The sequence below is a fragment of the Photinus pyralis genome, unplaced genomic scaffold, assembly GCF_008802855.1.
Source record: "Photinus pyralis isolate 1611_PpyrPB1 unplaced genomic scaffold, Ppyr1.3 Ppyr1.4_LG9, whole genome shotgun sequence".
In the NCBI taxonomy this organism is placed as follows: Eukaryota; Metazoa; Arthropoda; class Insecta; order Coleoptera; family Lampyridae; genus Photinus; species Photinus pyralis.
In genome coordinates this window covers 936,426-958,800 of record NW_022170878.1, presented here as the reverse complement: position 1 = coordinate 958,800, position 22,375 = coordinate 936,426, and the positions used below count along the sequence as shown (strand labels likewise).

The window sequence follows — 22,375 nt, the reverse complement described above, 5'->3', positions numbered from 1 at the left end:
AGCGTAGAACCCGGGGGTTAAGTACACTGCAGATAACTACAACAGCCAGTAAGCAGAGAAAAAGGAGGTGATTGAATTAAGTACGGAAGTGACTCTGTACAAGACAGTGGCGACAATTGATGCCGTCCGCCATGTTGTGGCAAATTCAAACATAGCAACCTTGATTATACAGTGTGTGTAATTAATGATAGAAGGTATCATGATATAGCTATTAACGTTCTCAGGCCGATAGATGTTAAATAACGGACGCGGTTGAATTTTGTAAACCGAGGAGTGGTGGGTGGTGGTGCAGGGCCGTTCTTAGTTAGAGCAGCGATTTGTCTGATTAATGCCAAAAACAAACGAGACCTATCCAGTTTAAGAGCCGAAAGAACGCAAAGAGACGGACACTTCGAGTGTAGTCGTCGGGATTCCACCTGCCCCGTGTACACATTGCTCGTCGCTACTACCCACCGAACGATTCAGGGTAGTCTTTGGACGGACGCCCGCCGGTCTACCGCCGACGGACGCGTGGGAAAGTCGGCCATTGTTATTATTATTATTCTCTTTAAAGATACGAGTTTATCAAGGTTGATTTTGCAAATATTTACAGCCATATTCGCCTTATAAATTAACCGAGTGTAAATTTGTCAACATCGACCGAAATTTTCCCTCTGACCCGCGGCGTTGTTGACGGCCATAGCCGCTTTATGCCCGCATAAAGGTTCTTTGTCTTCGAGTAGGAAATATCAGAAAGTAATATTACCGATTTCGAACTCCACAACGTATTACAAAACCAATAAATAAATGTTGAAACTAATCAAAGGAAACAACCAAGAATACATGCCATAAGGAAATAATTTGAAAGTTTGCCACAAAATGGCTGCCGCATAGCACGTCATTCAGTAACCAATGAAAAACGAGACACGTATTGTCGCCACCTGTCTTCTGTAGTCACTGTAGCCGAAAGGTACAAAGCGCGCACTTTAGCAACAAAACGAAGCAGAAAGTAAAGGAAACCTCTAACACTACAAGGGCCTCTAATGGCAACACAAAGAACTATAATATGCAATAAGAAATCTATACTAAGATACAAAGAAGATATACCTAGATAGCGAGAGGATATCGAATATACATAAGAGCACAATTCAGCGAGATTTCAATCCGGAATATATATAATATATTTAAATCTGTGACACAGGTAACTTATAATGAAATTCATTATTTCCTGCGAATAGAATATACAGGTGTCCATTTTTCGAGTGCCACTATGGAGATCTCGCTTACCTTAAGAGATAGAAAGTTGGTTAAATGGGGGCAAAGTTGCGAATTTCCCTGCTGAATAACCATCTGAAAAGAAATTTAAAATATCATCAATAGTTCTGAAAATATCGCAAAAAAACGAAACTTTCTGATTTTCGTTTTTAATTTTTTCATGATAAACTAGTCGTACCTACTAGACATTTCTAATTAACAGATTATTCAGACACTCTTCAATGGAGATTTCAATAGTGACATATCGTTTTAAATAACTTTTAAGATGACAGAGAAACACGTGGCAACTTTAGTTTTTCTTATGGGCGCCATTTTTAATTTTGGTGGTTCAGTATCACATTTTTCGTAAAATACGGTTTTTAATTTTTTGGGAAGAGTGCTTTGGAAAAACAAAACGTTCTTTTATTGTGACAGTTTGATGCATATGTCCGGTTGCAGCATTGGCATCAGGGAACTAGATGTGTTGAGAACATTCGATTTTCATATGAACAGAATTGAACCTTCGTTTTGAAAGAAAATTATAATTCAAATTAGATCAAAATACATAAGAATAAATAATATTTTAGCAATAAAACTAGCACAAACGTAAATGACACTGCTTGAAATAGGTCAACATTTTGTTCGCAACAAAACAACGTTTTGTTTTTGCATAGCACTCTTCGCAGAAAATGAAAATTGTATTTTTAGAAAAAATGTGATACTGAACCACCATGTGTGATATATCGTTGTAAAGAGAAAAAAAAACCTAATCTCAAAATGTCAAAATCCAAAACGGCGCCCATAAAAAAAACTAAAGTTGCCACGTGTTTCTCCGTTATCTTGAAAGTTATTAAAAACGGGATGCCATATTCGAAATCTCCATTAAAAAGTGTTATAATGTGTTAATTAGAAATGCCTATTACAATTAGTTTACCATAAAAAAGTTAAAAATGAAAATCAGAAATTTTCGATTTTTTGCCATATTTTCAAAACTATTGAAGATATTATAAATTTATTTTTAGATTATTATTCAGCACGAAAATTCGCAACTTTGCCCTAATTTAACCAAGTTTCTATCTCTTAAGATAAGCGAGATCTCCATAGTGGCACTCGAAAAATGGACACCGTGTATAATCTCTAACGGTATTTAAAATGTTTGGGGCCTAATGTGCCTTATGAACCATTTATCACTGTTGCAAGTTGCAACCCAGTTTTAGACCTCACCAAATGGCCCTACCCGTGCTACGCCACTGGCTACGGAGAAGCTAACCTTCTTAATTCCCTCATAATAATAAGAAGTTAAAACTTCAAATTATGTTTATTAGTTTGACTTTGTTAATTAAAGCTGTACACAAAACAAGACCAGGCGCCAATTTAAACGGCAGAAACGTCCGTGCCACCATTTCCGAAATGGAAAAAAATCGACGAACCTCTCCCCTTTCCCCCATGATAAACTAATTGAAAAATCACAGCTGACGATGATTAATAATTTCGGTGATCTGTTAACTTCATGAAAACAACACAGAATTCGTGCGCGCCGCGCTTCTAACTACTAAACTCAGTTTCCAAGATGGCTGACACTTGTTGGTTATTCATTTTATAAATCCTCCTAATACGAGCGAAGATAGTGCCTTAGGAACGTCGCGTATTAATCAAATTTACGTCGAAACTGTGCCGAAACGTCGACCCTACGATTTTTCCGTAAAATTTTCATTCAGCAACCTCCGCGAGTGACTAAAAATTGAAGTTATGTGTGGTTTCATGGACACTTTATTTATTGTTTATGTGTGCAGTTTTGTGCATGCTGGTGGATAAGATGAATAATATACCGACACATTTGACTGACAGGTGAGATTAAATGGGGCTTGTAATCGGCAAAAGGAAATTGTGGTACGATTATAAATAAATAATCTGCGAAACGTGTGCGATACAAATACGCTTATGTCACGTTACTTTTTTCTTTTTCTATTTAATGAGGTAAACACGGACTGACATAAGCGGTTTTGTCTGCGATTCCCTTGGCGCGCACGGTCTATTGTTTCGATCCGTTTTTCCGTAAGAAAAAAAAAGGTGCACATGCATGAATATGCAGATGCAGTGCGAGTTTGTGGAATAAAAACAAAAGATATAGGTCATTTCCATTCATAACCTCCGCGTCCGTCTCGTTGGAATGTGGCATTTAAAGTGCTTTCCAAGCAATACCTTTACCTAGCGCTAATTAGCAATATATGCAAATTGCATTGCGGAAGTACTAATTGGCCAACTGACGCTTCCTCGACGACGTACGCGAACTTTCTTAAAAGAAACTTTTAACAATCGTTAATCGATCTTCTACTCGCATGGCATTATATAAATATGATGTCATTTATTGAATAAACACGTTTAGTGTAAATAGATGTGACCTAAAAGTGTAAAAATGCACGAAAGCTGATCACGTTATTTCGCTATTGATTGGCGAGACACCTGATTTCGTCTTTAGGGAGACCAAGTGAACTCTTTACTATGCACGAGGAGTAAATTGACCTCATTTAAATGTCTTTAATTTCTTCGAACTAAACGAATCGTGCTCTTTATCTCGTATTAATGTAATTCACGTGGTGGGCGTCACCGACGCCGTCGTCTTGGAAACTTCATTTCATTTAGCTCATGTTGGCACCCCTGAAATTGATTTATTCAATTAATTCATGCCAACCGAGCGAAACTGATCCATTCACCTTTATTTTAATACCTGAAATAATTAAAAGAAGCATGGGGAAGGTTTAGTGTCTTTAATCCACTTAGTTGATTTATTCATGCTGATCTCTGCACCCATTTTCAAATGTTTCTTCTTGGAAAATTAGTCGCACTCGCATGTCAAATTTTATTCAATTTGCTACCTACGCGCATGCGCAAATACAAAGCTAAACGCATGCGCAAACAAATTTTTTTAAAAATCTTCCTGATTTTACTTGTGATTAGATTAAAATTAGTATTTACGATATACTTATGAAGTTAGCAACGAACATTTTGAGCAACGTGGCGTCATCACCGGTATGCGTATGGCCAACACCCTAAAAAAGTTGGCAACGATGATTGGAAAAAAATAACGTGGGCAAAGGCGATGGCAACACTGTTTCGAATGTCCCATTTGGTTCTGCTATAATCGATAATACTGAGGATAATACTAGTACAAAAATAAAAAATATTAATTTAATGTATCAGAAGCGTGTAGGTCGAGGTGTAGGTATATTGAAAATGTTTAATAAATAAATAAATAAGATTTTTTTTTAATTTTTCAGAAATGTGTAGAAAATTTGGAAATGTTAGTAGAAATCTTGCTAATTAATAAGTTGCAGAAATGTTGTTGAAATATTTGCGTAGGAAACGTTGGAAAAGTGCTGGAAAATTTCAAAATGATTCAGAACATGTTTCAATCATGCTTCCGAAACATTTTCAAAACGTTGGAAAATTGCGCGAAATTATAGAAATTTTGGAAATGTTCGGGAAGCGAATTTTTTGAGAATTTTGGAAATGTGTAGGTTAGTGACATGTTTAAGAAATTGCAAAATTGTTGCTATGTTTGGAAATATTTGTGCAGGAAATTGTGCAAGATATTATGGAAATGTTGGAAGTGCTGGAAAATTTGATAATGTTTCTAGAATGTAATTATAAAGAATGTTGAAAACGCTTGAGAACATGTTTCAAAAATGCTTCGGAAACATGGGAAACGTTGGAAGTAGACATTTTGGGGATGGAAGAATTTTTTTGAGAAAAATATTCAAGACTTTGTAGAAACTCGTAACGGCTGTTTGAATTCAGAAGGGCGCGTTCTGGCAATCTGTAACAAGTAACAACGTAAACAAACAAAAGGGTGAATTGCGCTACACATAAAATATTGCGTAAGCAAAGTCTAACGTCTAACAAGTGGGAATTGGATATTAAGCTTTAATTAATAGACTCACTAGAAAAATCAAAATTTTGATCAACCACGGGTTATCCCTACAACGTTGTATCAAAACATAAACATGACGTTAAATTCAAGAAAATTCTTCGATCTAAAAGAAATAACGTAACTGAAAAATCCGAGGAAAAATCGTTGAAAGTGGTCTCGGATAAGCTGTTGGTTGCACTGAAATGGCGGGTAATTCCGCAAAGTCGGTAATGTACAAACATCCATCGCGTTTTTCGCCACTGTCAATCTTGTTAAAATGGCGGGTCTAAGTAAAGATTGTAATATCATCTACCTACTCCGTAGGTAATACTCAGGTAGATCAATGTAATTCCTAAAGAAAAAAAGATGAGAAACAATAAGAAAACTATTTTAGGGAACGTTAAACTTGAGGGTTGAGGGTACACTGTGAGGGTTGAGTGAAGGTAAAAGCCCTAAAAAATATACGTAATGAAAAAAAATGCTGCGTCATAATTTAACATACCTTGTATTGTTTATATGCAAATACAGATCCATAAAAACCGAGGTAAAAACGCTTCAATGGAACCACCACAGACATCAAAGAAAGAGAGAGAAACCATTCCAAAGATAAATATGGTAAAACCGAGGGTAAAACTTAAGCCACAAATCCTTTACGGAGCAGGAGACACTTCTCTGCGGGGAAAGAAATACAACTGCGCGAGCAAGATAAACTTAAAGAAGGGATAGGCAAAAATATCACGAAAAACATCTGCACGACCTCTTTCGGCGAAACAATCAATTGCAAACAAGATACCTAGATGGCGCAAGAATGCTGAATATAAATTACGAGTGAAGAGAATTTGAATAAGAGCACAAATCAAAGGTTACTTAAGCGAAATTCCAAATCGGTAATATCAATTGATGAAAAAAATATAGTTCCAAGTTACGTTAGAAAGCAAAAGCAAAGTAGAACAAGTAGCAAGCAAAAGAGAAAAGGAGCCCTAAAAAATATGCGGTGTAATCGAAATATTGCGGAAATCCGGTACATACCTATACGAACGTAATGCGACATTGAAGTTTAGTAAGCAAATCACAAATAGCCGTCAGAGAAACTTTGAAACACAGCCCAAATTACAGCCCTGAAAAAAGGGAGTAGACAAAAAGGTCGAGAGAGAGGGATTGGCGTGTATTATCTTTTTCAGTGGAACAGCAAGCCATCTTTGCGTAAACGTTCATCCAAAGGTAGGGATTTACTTTTAAAGAAAATGTAAAGTCACTAAATATAGAAAGTACCGCAATCCATTGGGCTCGTGTGTTAGAGAGAGAACGCATGATTTTTGCCCAAAAATGGCGGAAGTTCCCAGATTCTAGTAACTTTAATGTTAGGGATTGTTCCACCTGTTTGGAGATATCTGTATATGATCTTATATAAATGACGTGACTATGAATGTAGGTTAAAAAAATTACAGCTATAGATTTATTTGTCATTTTTTTAAGTTGGCAGCAAATTTGCCCAAAAATGGCGGTTGATTGCGGTACTTTCTATATCTAGTGACTTTAGAAAATGCTACTGAGCGTGACCTCTTAGCGGTCGAATAAGGAATTAGGAAATAAAACGAGTAACATTGATCCCACTTACACGAGCTTAAAGAGAAAATAGACAGATGGCGTAGCGGGTATTAAATGAATCTTAAATATCGTAAATGAAAGGTAACAAAAAAACGTTGCTAAAAAGGATACATACCGAGCTACATACTTATACAGTGTCTATAAGATCTAACAGTCCGAAATTGTCCAAAAATTTAGAAGATCTACATTTTCTAATGATGCAGCTCATGAAACTGTACTCAGCCGCTATAAAATTGTGTTTCGAGTGATTTCTGAATTGCACTGGTAGTTAATCTGGACCGCCTTCTCCCCATATCAATTTTAATTTTTGTAACGGCAAGGCGCATAAACTCAAGTTCATGAGCGCACAAATTGTGTTTCGAGTGATTTTGAATATGCACGAGACGCTAATTTGGATTTCCCTCCCCCATCAAATTTTTAATTATTTTGAACCGCGAGGCGCATAAAACTTAGTAATGAGCGACATAAAATTGTGTTCAAGTGATTCTGAATATGAAATGACACGCTGATTTGGACCACCCTCTCCACAACAATTTTTTCACCGCGAGGCGCATAAAACTGTCATAAGCGCACAAAATTGTATTCGGTGGATTCTGAATATGCACGATACGCGATTTGGACCCCCTCCCCTTATATAATTTATTTTTTTTTTGTAACCCGCGAAGACGCATAAAACTCAAGTCATGAGACGCCACAAAATTGTGTTTCGAGTGATTTGAATATGCACGAGACGCTAATTTGGATCCCCCTCCCCCATACAATCTTTTACTCGAATTTTTATAAATTATTTGTAACGCGAGAGCGCATAATACTTAGTAATGGGCGCACAAAATTGTGTTCCAAGTGAATTCTGAATATGAAATGACACGCTATTTGGACCACCGCCTCCCACCACAATATTCTTCTCGCGAGGCGCATAAAAATTGTCATAAGCGCACAAAATTGTGTTCGAGTGATTCTAATATGCACGATACGCTAATTGAACCCCCTCCCTATACAATTTTTTTTGTAACTGCGAATGGCATAAAACTCAATTATGAGCGCACAAAATTGTGTTTCGAGTGATTTTGAATATGCACGAGACGCTAATTGGATCCCCATCCCCCATAAATTTTTAATTATTTGTGACACGCGAGGCGCTAAAACTTCAGTAATGGCGCACAAAATAGAGTTCAGAGATCGAATTCACTGATTAACTGACAATGACCACCTGCTAATTTGCCCCCCCCCCCCCCAATACAATTTTCAATTTTTTTGTAACCGCGAAGTGCATTAAACTGTCATAGGCGCCCCTTCCCCCCTAGAAATTTTTCTTTTTTAGGCAACTCGAGTTCTACAGAAGACTTCACGATATACAGAAATTTTTCTTTGTTTCCATTCCTAAGAATCTTCTTGAAAACCTACCGATATGTGGGTTTGAAAGGTTCTGCTTTCCAAGTGATTAGAAAGTCGATCAAATCGTGGGAATCGAAGCGGAATGCATCCTGGCTACTTTTCTTGTATGTTATATAACATAACGGCGCCAGCATGGAGGGTAAGGTCGGAAATGTAATTTGTATCGCGTTTGTTCGAGAATGTTCTACAGAATGGGAGTAATGAATCCTTTTGTCAATGTGCAATTTTACCACCTCCTCAAAAGCGAGGTAATAAAAAGTGAAGTGTGTTTATTGGGGGGTTGTCGTATATCTTATTGTGTAGGTAGGGTCGTAAAAGAAGTCGTAAACTGGTCGAAAAAGATTCTAACGCCGATTTTGTTACAGAAACTCATCTAGTCTAAACGGAACTGGCGCGAGGCGGCCGTCTCCCATACCCATCCCTTTGCAGACGGGGGCGAAGGTTGGGGTGACCGGCCGCCCAGTATCTCTAATGGATTCGACCACCGCCGTACAGGCCCATATCGTGCAGGTCATTATAAATAAGGACGAGAACGGTTACGGCATGAAGGTTTCTGGAGACAATCCCGTTTACGTTCAAAGCGTTCGAGAAGGTAAGAGAGATGACCGCGCTATTTTTAGACCTTCCGTCAGAAAACGCCAGGTGACTTCAACCTGTAACCGTTTTAATTAATTACGTTTAATTAGTCATCGTGCGTCGCGTATTGCACGAGATTCGTCCATTTCGAAGGGTTTATTTTTAGAACGCTCGGTTCCGGTTTTTCAATGGGAGTAGCTGCAGATGTTATTCCTGGAAGTGGCGGAAAGATCGGAGGGTAGATGAAAAGGGACGATCGTCGAAATGGGGTTGAAGGTACGCAGCATGCGGCCGATCACCTTAATTGACAATCTCCATCTTGCTCTCGCTGTATTCGTTTTAACTTCCAAACGCACCATGAAGTTGTCTATGAATCCAGCGACTGTGATTTTGTGATTTTTTATATACTTACGTTTTCGGGATTGTTTAAATTTTCGAAATTTAAGATTTTGTGATTTTTTGAGAATTTTTTGTGGAATTCAAATTTTGAGAATTTATCTTTTAGACATTTGAAACTATCGAAATTTCAGCTCTTTGATACTTTGGGATTTTGGACTTGCGAGAATTTAGCTTTTTGAATTTTTGCAAATTTCAGATTTTGAGGTATTCAAATTTTGAAACTTCTAAAATTTAAGATGTCTTATTATCTCAAAATCTCATACTCCCAAAGTGTAACAAAAGCTCATCTAAAACTCAGATTTTAAATTCCTAAAATCTGAAATTTGCAAAATTTTAAAAACTTGAATTCTCAAAATCCCAAAATATCAAAAATCTTAAATTTCCATAATTTCAAATTTTTAACAGATAAATTCTCAAAATCTAGAATTTCATAAAAAATTCTCACAAAATGTCCGTAACCTGGAAAACCAAAAATCTGATAAATTCCCAAATGTTCAAACATCCTCAAATTTTAAATTCCCAAGATGTCAAATGATACAAAAAATCTCAATCATAAACTCCCAAACTTCCACTAATCTCATAATCTTAAATTTCATAATTAAAAATCCCAACATTCTTAAATATCGAAAATATCAAAATCCCAAAATTCCCCCACTCACACACAATTTCAGAAAATCAAAATCATAATTTGAAATCTAAAAGATTAATTTTCCAAATTTAATATCCATTTTTTCCGAGAAAATTTTAAAACCACCAAAATTTAAAATGTCTATAGTACACTTTCATACTCCCAAAATATAACAAAATGTTAAATTCTCAAAATTTCAAAGTCACAAAATCTGAAATTTGTAAAATGTTAAAACTTAAATTCTCAAAATCCCAAAATATAAAAAATGGCAAATTTCCATAATTTCAAATTCCTAAAAGATAATTTCTTCAAATTTAGAATTCCATAAAAAAATTTCACATAATTTAAAATGTCTACAACCTCTAAAACCAAAACTCTCAAAATCATACGTTCGCTAATGTCGAAATATTCTAAAACCTTAAATTTCGAAAATTGCAAATGTCAGATTTTGGGATTTTGGACATTTAAAATTTTCGAAAATTAAGATATTTGGGCATTGGGAATTTATGATTTTGGGAGTTTAGAGATTTTTGGTTTTTGACGTTATGGATACTAAATTTTGAAAATTAATCTTTTAGATTTCAAATTATTGAAATTTGAGAATTTTGATTACGTTTTTGGTTAAGTTTTTGAAATTTTGCATACTTAGTTCAGATTTTGGAGTTTTGAAATGTTGGGTTTTTGTTATACTTTGGGAGTATGGGGGTTTTTTAGGATTTTTTTTGAAAATTAATATCAGGATATTTGCACATTTGGGAATTTATGATTTTTGAGATTTTGGGAATTCAAGGTTATGGACATTTTAATTTCGACATTTTAGGAATTTAAAATTGGGAGAAGTAGAGATTCTGTAATTTTGAGGTTCCGGAATTTTTTTAATTTCGGGAGTTTGTCGGATTTTGGGATACATATTAAGATTTTGGGATTTTTTTGCAAAATTAAGATGTTTAGGGTATTTCGAGGGATATTTGCACATTTGGGAATTTTGATTTTGGGATTTTTGTGAGATCTTTTAGAAATTTGAAATTATTGAAGTTTGAGATTTTTGACAATTTGAGATTCTACAGATTTGAGATTTGGGGGATTTTTAAATTTAGAGAATTTGAAGTTTTGGAGTAAATTAATTACTTGGAATCTGTATTTTGGACATTTTGAAATGTTGAGTCTGTGATATAGTGTAGTATTTTTAAGGAATTTGGATTTTGATTTTTTGAAATTTACTCGTAACATTTCAAAATAATTTGGCAGTTTGTAATTTTCGGAATTTAAATTTTTGGATTTTTAAATTTCAAAATTTAGGATTTTGGGATTTTTGAAATTTTGGTAATTATAATTTTACCAAATGCCCAAAAATCCCAAAATCTTAAATTCCGAAATTTTAAAAGACCCTAAAATCACAAACTCCCGAAATTAAAAAAAATCCCAGAATCTCTACTTCCATAATTCCATAAAAAGTAGTTCCAAAATTTAAAATGTCCGTAACCTCGAATTCCCAAAATTGCCCAAGGCTCAAAAATGCCAAAGTCACAATTTCCAAATGTTCAAAAATCCCAAAATCTTAAATCTCAAAAGTTTGAAAATCCCATTTTAAATTCCCACACTACTCACACAATTAAAAAAAATCAAAATTCAATATCTTTAAAAATACTACACTAATATATGAAATTCTCAAAATCTTAAATTCCGAAAATTAAAAAAAAATCAATCTTAATATGTATCCTAAAATTTATAAAATCCGCAAATAAATCTCGCGAAATTTTAAAAAATCCTGGAACCTCCAAATGTCCAAAAATACCATAATCTTAAATTTAAAAATTTAAAAATCCCAAAATGTTGAATTCCAAAACTGTAAAAAATCCCACAATCTTAATATATGCCAAAAATTTAAAAAAATCAAAAATTATAAAATCCCAAAATTTAAAAAATCCCAGACCCTGAAAATACCCGGATCGCCACTTCTCACAATTTTAAATTCCCAAATGTGGAGATTAATATCTCAAAATCATAAATTACCAAATGTCCAAAAATCCCAAAATCTTAGATTTCAGAATTTAAAAATCCCAAAATCTTATTTAATGTCTTGTGATTTTTGAAACTTTGTGAGCTCCTGACTCAATTTCACGAGTTCAGAAAGTTACAAAAATCCCAAGATCACAAATTCGCAAAATTTCAAAATCACAAACTATAGTTTTATAGGTATTATAAGCACAGTCATAATTGATTTGGATCGTTGGATATGTCTCATTGAGAGATTTCACATTTTTTATGTCAATTATGTTTACAACTTTCTTTTTCATCTTGCAGGTGGTGCTGCAGAAAAAGCTGGCTTGCATGCGGGCGACAAAATTATAAAGGTAAAAACAAAAAGGAAAACAACCATTCCGCATTTTATACTAATTCATGTTTATGTAGGTGAATGGCGTTAACGTAATGAATTCCACCCACACCGAAGTTGTGACTCTTATAAAATGTAAGTAAAATGTCGATTGATTTTATTATTACGTAGAAAAAACCTGATCGGAGTTTTTCGTAACCGCTCGTAAAATTGGCAGATGTTTTTACGCGACTCGCTTTGAGGGAAATCAAAGTAGTCTCCGTAAAGATTTTTGAGGTGTGAAAGATAATTGGCGCCGAGTGTTTCGCGTGGTTGAGGGATTTTTCGGTTCAGTGTCTTTAGAGTGCGCTTCCGAAACGAACCGGTTATGCTTATGTTGGATTAAATAATAGCAGAAGCCGCATCGGGAGAGTGTGTAGATAGGGGTTGTTGTATTTCCTTTGTGAGTAAACATTCACCCCGCAGGACGCCAGTATCGGTTTACTGCTTAAACCACCGCCACCTGCGTTTATTACGCGGTGCGTTTTTGTGCAGTGTCCAAATGACGTGATCGTCACCTACGTTTGTGTCGTGAAGCAAATTTGGAGTTTTCACGGTCGAAAGGTAAAATCAGCTGTTTTCGACCTAAATTTGTCCGATCGAATTAGAATTGTCCTAATTTTCGCTTTCTGTTCGCCGAACCGCGCCGACATTATTATTTAGTCGCAAGAAAAACAAACACCCGCTCGGCAATAACTTATATAATTAATTGGCCCCAATTTAGTAGTGCTCCTAAAATAATTGCGCTAAAATTTCAAATATTTAATCAGATTCGCAGTTACCTACACGATTTCGTTTAAAAGTCAAGGTTAAAGGGGCAAGCGTTTCATTTGTTTTGGCCTGCAAAACGTAGCGCTCGAGGATTTTGCCCCAATTTCGAACGGAATTGGAGACATCCACTTTTCAAATTCTCCAAACGCCTATCGTCCATCGATTGTTTGTTTTGAGCGAACACGCTGGATTTAGTGCTTCTGATTTGCTTAAATTAATTAAGGCAATCATTTCAAACCCTTTTTCCAGTAAATTTGAGTGATAAAGAAGGCAGATCCGGCTTTAGGTAGAAGAAGCCGAAATTGAATTCAGTTGTTGACATTTGCAATTGTTCTGTTGATATTTAATTAATTAAAACATTAATTCCAGACACTTTTTTAATTTAAATTTTAATTACTGATGAAGAGAACAGATCCGGCTTTAGGCAGAAAAAGCCAAATTCAGTGGTTGACATTTGTAATTGCTCTATTGTTATTTAATTAATTAAATCATGAATTCTAGACAGTTTTCATTAAAATTTTAATTACTTGCGAAGAAGACATATCCGGCCGAGGATCCGGCTTTCAGTAAAGGAAACAGAAGTTGAATTCAGTTGATGACATTTGTAATTGCGAGGATTAGTCGTTTACTTTGTTTATAATGAAATAATTAAGACATTAATTGAAGGCGCTTTTTGATTAAAATTTTAATTACTGATGGACAGATCCGGCTTTAGGTAGAGGAAACCGAAATGAAGCTTAGTGGTTGACATTTGTAATTACCCGTTGATATTTAATTAATTAAAACCTTAATTCAAGACACTTTTTAATATTCTAATTACTCATGAAGAGTACAGATCCGGTTTTAGGTAGAGGAAATCGAAGTTGAATTCAGTCGTTGACATTTGTAATTGCGAGGGTTAGTCAATTCTGTTAAAATTTAATTAATTAAAACGTTAATTCAAGCCACTTTTTTTAATTAAAATTTTAATTATACTTATAAATAGGACAGATTCGGTTTTAGGTGGAAGAAGTTGTTGACATTTGTGATTGCGAGGGTTATTCAACTCCGTTGATATTTAATTAATTAAAACATTAATTCAAGACACTTTTTTAATGAAAATTTTAATTATACTTATAAATAGGGCAGAACCGGCTTTAGGTATAAGCCGTAATGAATTTCATTGGTTAACATGTTTGTAATTGCTCTGTTGATATTTACTTAATTAATTAAAACATAAATTGAAGACACCTTTTTATAATTAAAATTTTAATTACTGATGACGAGAACAGATCGGGCTTTAGGTAGAAAAAGCCGAACTGAAATTCAGCGGTTGACATTTTTAATTGCTCTGTTGATGTTTAATTAATTAAAACATGAATTCAAGAGACTTTTAAATTAATATGTTAATTACTCATGAAGAGGACAGATCCGGTTTTAGGTAGAGGAAATCGAAGTTGAATTCAGTCCTTGACATTTGTAATTGCGAGGGTTAGTCAACTCTGTTGATATTTAATTAATTAAAACGTTCATTCAAGACACTTTTTTTAATTAAAATTTTAATTATACTTATAAATAGGACAGATTCTGTTTTAGGTGGAAGAGGTTAATTAAAACGTTAATTCAAGACAATTTTAATTACTGGTGAAGAGAACACATCCAGTTTTAGGTAGAAGCCGAAATGAAATTCATTGGTTAACATACCTATTTGTAATTGCTCTTTTGATATTTACTTAATTATTTAAAACATTAATTGAAGACACCTTTTTATAATTAAAATTTTAATTAGGTACTGATGACGCGAGATGACGCGAACAGATCCGACTTTAGGTTGAAAAAGCCGAAATGTAATTCAGTGGTTGACATTTGTAATTGCTCTATTGATATTGAATTAATTAAATCATGAATTCAAGATATTTTTCATTAAAATTTTAATTACTTGCGAAGAAGACAGATCCGGTTTTAGGTAGAGGAAATCGAAGTTGAATTCAGTCGTTGACATTTGTAATTGCGAGGGTTAGTCAACTCCTCGGTCAACTCTGTTGATATTTAATTAATTAAAACATTAATTCAAGACACTTTTTAATTAAAATTTTAATTACTGACGACGAGAACAGATCCGACTTTAGGTAGAAAAAACCGAAATGAAATTCAGTTGTTGATATTTGTAATTGCTCTATTAATTAAAACATTAATTCAAGACACTTTTTTTTATTAAAATTTTAATTACTTATGAACAAGACAGATCCGGATTTAAGTAGAAGAAACCGAAGTTGAATTCAGTTGATGGTATTTGTAATTGCGAGGATTAGTCGTTTGCTCTGTTGATAATTAATTAATTAAGACATTCATTGAAGACGCTTCTAAATAAAATTTTAATTACTGATGAAGAGCTCAGATCCGGCTTTAGGTAGAAGAAGCCGAAATGAAACTCGTAATTGCTCTGTTGATATTTTATTAATTAAAACATTAATTCAAGACAATTTTAATTGTTGGTGAAGAGAACAGATCCGGCTTTAGGTAGAAGCCGAAATTAAATTCCGAGTGAAATTCACTGGTTAACATATTTGTAATTGCGCTGTTGATATTTAATGTATTAATGTATTAATTGAAGGCGCCTTTTTATAATTAAAATTTTAATTACCGGTGAAGAGGACAGATCCGGTTTTGGGTAGAAAATGCCCATATTGAATTCAGTTGTTGAGAGTTGTAATTGCGAGGGTTAGTCGTTTATTCTTTGTTCAATTTTAAGTAATTAATAAATTCATTCGAGACACTTTTTTGATTAAAATGTAATTAAGAGAACAGGTCCGGTTTTAGCTAGAAGAAACCGAAATTATTTTTATAGTTGACGGTTGTCATTGCAGGTTTAATGGTCTTTGTTTAAATTTAATTAATTATGGCAACATTTGAGTCACGTTACGGAAAATTTAATTAACGAAAAAGAGGTTAGGAACAGGAAAAGAGACTCCCCCAAGAAAGTGTGGAAATATTAAGAAGAAAGGGGAACGGGAAGAGAGACAGCGACAGAAACTGAACGGGAACAGGAAGCTATTCTTTTCGATCAAGTCTCAGAAGACACTATTTCCCCCCGTTGGGATATCTTTTCTCCCTAGATTTGGGTAGCGGCCTTGGCGAAGGGAAGACTAATGTCGTGGTCTGGGATTTCCCGATTATATAACAAAGGAGTAACCTTGTTTTTTGGTGCAAGGTCGTACCCTGACCCTGAGATTTTCCCTGACTAAAAAGTCGTGACCTTGGTGAAAGGGATTTCTCCGTATCAAAATCGTATGAATACTTACTTGAGGAGTTAAGATGCTAAAACCTTTGCATTTCGAGTCTTATTTACCTTAATTCCAATTCGTCATCTCTCAAATGTTACCAAAATTGTATAAATACTTTGGTTTTAGTCCAGGAAATAGAGACTGAAAATGGACCATTTCCTGCAAAACGAGAAGTAGTTCCAATTTTTTTTTGCATGTCATGAAAGAATATCTGGTGGTTAAGAATCCAAGTTTTCGACCTCCCACCCCCTGTGCTTCCCCCGTACCACCCTTAAAACCAAAGAAATTTGGTTGGTTTTTTAGTTTTTCAATCATATCTTTTTATAGATTCATTTTACAAAAAAATATTGTTATCAGAAATTGTAGACTATAAAATTCTACACAACTTTCATATACACTACTTTTTTGTGAAATGTTTATTAAAAACGGTATAGAGCTTCAGAGTTGCTTATATTTTTAAGAAGTCTGAAATTTCTATGTAGATGTTTTAACCAAATTTTATACTTTATCTCTATAATTAAGAGTTTTATGAGAAAATATCTTGAACTTATCGTGGTATAAATCCCCTACGCTGCACCCTTACCAAAGGGGATGCATAATAATTCAACTTTCAACCCTTGCTAGTGGGGATATTTGAATCACTGTGAGATTGTAGGGCTTTCTAATATACCTTTGAAACAAAAAAATTATCTCACTTCAGTTCAGCTTCATCCTTAAAATCCTTCATCCCCCCTCCCACGCCCCCCCATCCGCGGTAGGAATAGATATTTAAAGAGGAATAGAACACATAATATATAATAAGCGTTGTACTCTCTGACTAACTTCACAATCGCCACAAGAGCGTTTAAATATCTATTTCTACCACGCGGGGGAGGGGGGAGGGGGGTGAAACTGAACTGAAGTGAAACAATTTTTTAATTTCAAAAGTATATTAGAAAGCGCTACAATCTCACAGTGATTCAAATATCCCCACTAGCAAGGGTTGAAAGTTGAATTATTATGCATCCCCTTTGGTAAGGGTGCAGGGTAGGGGGGTTTATACCACGATAAGTTCAAGATATTTTCTCATAAAACTCTTAATTATAGAGATAAAGTATGAAATTTGGTTAAAACATCTACATAGAAATTTCAGAATTCTTCAAAATATAACCAACTCTCAAGCTCTATATCTTTTTTAATAAACATTTCACAAAAAAGTAGTGTATATCAAAGTTCTCTAGAATTTTATGGTCTACAATTTCTGATAACAATATTTTTTTCTAAAGTGAACCATTAAAAAGACGTGATTGAAAAACTAAGAAACCAACCAAATTTCAGGGGTTTTGGGGGTGGTACGGGGGAAGCACAAGGGGTGGGAGGTCGAAAACTTAGATTCTTAACCACCAGATGACTGTCTATGACATGCAAAAGATATTGGAACTACTTCTCATTTTGCAAGTTAAAACCCTCTATTCCCTGGACTATTTTCAAAAACGGCACTTTTAGGATTTTAGGACATTTGGTAATTTATGTTTTTTGGATTTTGGGAATTCGAGGTTATGGACATTTTAAATCTTGGGAGCATTTTTTATAGAATTCGATATTTTGAGAATTTAAAATTGGGAAAAGTGGAGGTTCTGGAATTTTGACGTTCCGGGATTTTTTAAATAACGGGGTTTGCGATTTTCGGATCTTTTCAATTTTAGAAACTGAGATTTTTAAATTTTGGCAGAATTTAAGGAATTCAAAATTTTGGGATTTTAATAGTTTTATATTTTTGAAATGCTAGGATTTTAAGATTTTGTTAAACTTTGGGAGTATGAGAATTTGAGATTACTCACACACAATTCAAATTTTGGGAGTAAGTTTCTCGAACAGACAACTAGAAATTTGCGATTTTGGGAATTTTATATTGCAGTATTTTTTAAGATTTTAGATTTTGATTTTTTGAGATTGTGGGAATTTTGGAATATGAAATTCTGGGGACTTTGAAATTTTAAATTATGGGATTCTTGGAATTTGGGATTTTGGGTTTTTGAAATTTTGCGAATTTGATTTGAAAGTTTCAGATTTTAGTAATTTTTAATTTTGGGATTTTGAAACTTCGGAAGCATGATATTTTGAGAAGAGACAGAAATTTTGGTTAGTACAGAAATTTGAAATTTTGCGAATTTGTGATCTTGGATTTTTGTATCTTTGAGAATGTGTGAATTCGAGGGATTTTGAAATTTTGCTTTTTTAATTTTAAATTTTAATTTTTTATTTTTATTTTGTAAAAATTTCAAATTTTGGGAATTTTGAAATTTTGTAAGTTTAAGATTCGAGATAAAAATCGAAATTATTGAATTTTGAGATTTTTGGCATTTTGAGATTGAAATTTTGGGGTAAATCAAATTCTTGGAGTTTGTAGTTTGGAGCTTTTGAAATTTTGGGAATTGTCTTAGCGATGACACCTAAAATAAGTTCACATCGAATTACTTGAACTGTGATCACTTCACATAAATAAACGAAGATATTACTAAACTGGTCTAGAACTGCTGTCACCGATTCAGTGTTTTTGGAAAAATGCAACATTTTGAGTACCGGCGTGTATTACGAGGTATTCTCGCCGCCACCTGGCAGAACATGTAATAATTTTTTAAAAAAAGGAGCTTTTAATTCGGGAATAAGGCACTTAATTAGCACCTAATTATAGTTAGTTCACTTTTCATTTTCTTGGTTTTTTGAGGTAGTGTTTTGCTGAGTTCATATGAACCTTGCAAAACATGTATTAATTTAAAAAAAAAAGGAGCATTTAATTCGGGAATAGGGCACCTAATTAGCACCTAATTATGCAATATGTTTGATTGTGTTCTGCTGACCTTGCTCTGCTAGGTTCATGGACATTAGGACTACCATGAAATTAAAATATTACCTTTGAATTCTATCCATGGCCGTCTGAATTCAGAAGGACGCTCTCTGCCAATAAGCTGCAATCAGATAAAAACACAAGAAAAGGCAAGAAAGGGGTAGTGATAGCGCGGCATATAAATAAAAATATAGGTTGTGATATTTCAATGTGATCAGGAAAAAGAATATAACAAAAAAAATGACGGTAAGATATACAGGGTGTTGTATTTAACAAATACCAACTTTGGGTCGAAAACGCGATTGGATTATCGATTCTTTCACTCAACGATTATACGTAAAAATATCTATAATAGGCAGTTTGCACCTTTTTTATGTCTCACATGGGTAAACTTGTCGTGGTTTGTTGTACAAATCTCTCCCAACTGAACTGACTTTGATTGGCAGAAGGATAAACTTCACTAGCGCGCGCGAGCGAGATTTATTATTATCAATCTCATGTTCGCTAAAAATTTCCTTGTTTACAATCTCGAACTTGGCGAGAATTGCGCCATAAAATTACAAATTACATCATTTTTTCAACGCGAAGGCCCTTCTCTTCCTCGGCAGTTTTGGAAAATTGTGCCTCCCACCTAGGCCGACTTTGATTGACTTCTCGGAATGCAAATTGTTTAAACGTGTCGAAACGATTTGTTTTACATTCGTTTTTATTTATATAACGTGTACGGCGAGTTAGTCAGTGCCGCTTTTATAAGAATATATAACATATGAGGTCTAGGACGTTGGAAAATAGTTTAGAAGGATTTCGGTGTGTTGAAATTAATGAAAGGATTAAGCGTATGCAAATGGTATTCGGAATGGTGCCATTACAACTTTCATTAATCGCAGGTTGCAGATTTATTCACTCAATTGGATTTTGCATCGCGTTATCGTAGGAGGGAGGCGGCGGCGGCGTGCAGTTTTATAAGCATTTAAATCGATGTAAACACGTAACCTTCCTACGCCGAACCATGGGCGCCAGGTGCTTTTTTCTCGCTATTGCATTGCAGGCATTCTCTGTCTGACTCATGTACTTTGCGAATTTTAAATTTAGGATTAGTAACCCAAAAAGTATTGCGTTCGTTGTAGTATTGTGCAAGTCTCAAATTCATTCATTTGTTTTGATGAATCATGCCCTGCCGTCGCCATAGCGATTGGCTAAAGCGTATTTTTCAGGCATAATCTTCAAAGCACATTGTAGCGAATCAAGGCGCCATCAAGTAGGTAAAAGAAAGTCACCGGTGATAAGGGATGAAAGCGGATGTGGCGCATTCTTTCCAAGAAATATGATACGCTGATTCGAGAATTCTCTAGAAAAGTTGCAATGTTTGTTATATAAGCAAGTTGATTGTGTTCAATTTCAGTTCCAACATCGAGGTTAAAGTGATAAATAGTGAAATTCGCGGCATTATAAACAAGTACAAGACCGTTATATTAATATAATTAATTGTACATCGCGTAATTAAATTTACGTTACAATATTTTGCCCGTGAGTAGAACACCGACACCGCCCGCCATATTGGACGTTGTAACGTCACAAGGTCATGATTGATTAGGACGCATTCGGAATCTTTTCCAAAATATTATCAAAATCGGATAAATAGTTTAGAAGATTGCGTTGGGAATCCCAAATGAGCGTTGGTAATTTATTTTTGAAGTTTAATTGAGTTAATTTAATTATTTCTTTGGAGATGACACTTTGATTTTGATCCATTAATCCTGCTACGCAATTTAAAGGGAGGGATAAAACTAATAGGGTAATGTTAACGCACTTAACTGGAAAGGCTCACTTTTACACCGTTAACGCGGTTTTCCCAAACGTACAAGTTAACCTTGCATGATACCTTAATTCCTTCACCTTGTGACAGGGATTTCACGGTTGCATATTCGTAAATAGCAGAGGCGTTATCCCTTCGGAAAACACCGCAGCATTTTTGCACGGTTTTGCTTTAAAAAAAAATTGAGAAGACAATTTTAAACCTACAAATAACCTAATGTCCAACTCCGCTGAACTGCGATAAGCATTAAAAAAAATCTTCATGCAAAGAATCGAACCCGAGCCGCCCGGTTGCAGGCCGAGTATCCTTGCCACTAGACCATTATGGCACACATTCAATCTGTGACTTATTCTACTTGTAAGACACTAGGGCGTCTGTTAAACGAACAATTGGTTTACCCGCACCACCTTCAAAAAGTAAAATCCCGGAACCTCAAAATTTCAGAATCTCTACTTCTCCCAATTTTAAATTCCCAAAATGTCGAAATTAAAATTACCATAACCTTGAATTCTCAAACACTCAAAAATCCCAAAATCATAAATTCCAAATGTTCAAAAATACCCTCGAAAATACCATAATCTTAAATTTAAAAATTCCAAAATGTCGAATTCCAAAAATGTAAAAAATCCCAGATTTCAAAACAAGAATCGAACCCGAGCCGCCAGGTTACAGGCCGAGTATCCTTGCCACTAGACCATTATGGCACACATTCAATCGTGATTAGACTGAAGTGACCTTGCTCTATGGTGCAAGATCGTGCTCGGGAATTTCCCCTGAGTTTTTCAGTTTAATTTCATACCGTTCAGATTATCTCAAATTACACAAAAATGTAAAAGATCCCACAATTTCAATACGCCAAAATTAAAAAAATTCGAAATTCACAAAATTTAAAGTATCCATAACCTCGAATTCCCAAAGTCTCAAAAATCACAAGATCATTTCCAAACGTCTAAAAATCCCAGTCTTAAATTCCAAAAATTTCAAAATCCAATTTTAAATTCCCACACTAACACTCACAATTAAAAAAAATCAAAATCTAGTATCTTTAAAAATACTACACTAATATATCAAAATCTCAAATATCTATGGTCTCAACAAAATATCTAAGTTTTAGAATCTTAAGACTTAACGCAATTTTAAGACCACCAAAATTTAAAATGTTTATAATCTAAAAATCGGATACACTCAAAGTCTCACAAAAACCCAAAATTTCGTAACTCCAAAATCTGAACTTTGCAAAATTTCAAAAACTTACCGAAACCTTAAAATATCAAAAATATTAAATTTCTATAATTTGAACAGATTAATTTTCCAAATTTAATATCCATAACGTCCAAAACCAAAAATCTCGATATCTCAAAATCATTAATTCCCAAATATCCAAATATCTTAATTGCCGAAAATTTAAAATTTCCAAAATCTTAAATTCTGAAAATTTAAAAAATCGATCTTAATTCTCTATCCCAAAATTTAGAAAATCCGAAAGTAAATCTCGCGAAATTTTAAAAATCCCGGAACCTTAAAATTCCAGAATCTCTACTTCTCCCAATTTAAAATTCTCAAAATATCGACATT

General features: G+C 34.4%; 1 protein-coding gene across 3 annotated transcripts in view; it reads left to right on the top strand.

Moving 5' to 3' along the window:
* Positions 1-2,601: 2,601 nt before the first annotated feature.
* The window catches only part of LOC116180691, a gene marked incomplete at its 3' end in the record, with an annotated part of 33,303 nt that continues 13,529 nt past the window's right edge, over positions 2,602-22,375 (top strand). The window contains 4 exon segments of one of the 3 annotated variants that reach the window (XM_031500805.1): positions 2,602-3,081; positions 8,512-8,738; positions 12,054-12,103; positions 12,162-12,219. In XM_031500805.1, coding sequence (XP_031356665.1) covers positions 3,017-3,081; positions 8,512-8,738; positions 12,054-12,103; positions 12,162-12,219 — 400 coding nt within the window. 3 annotated transcript variants of the gene reach the window in all.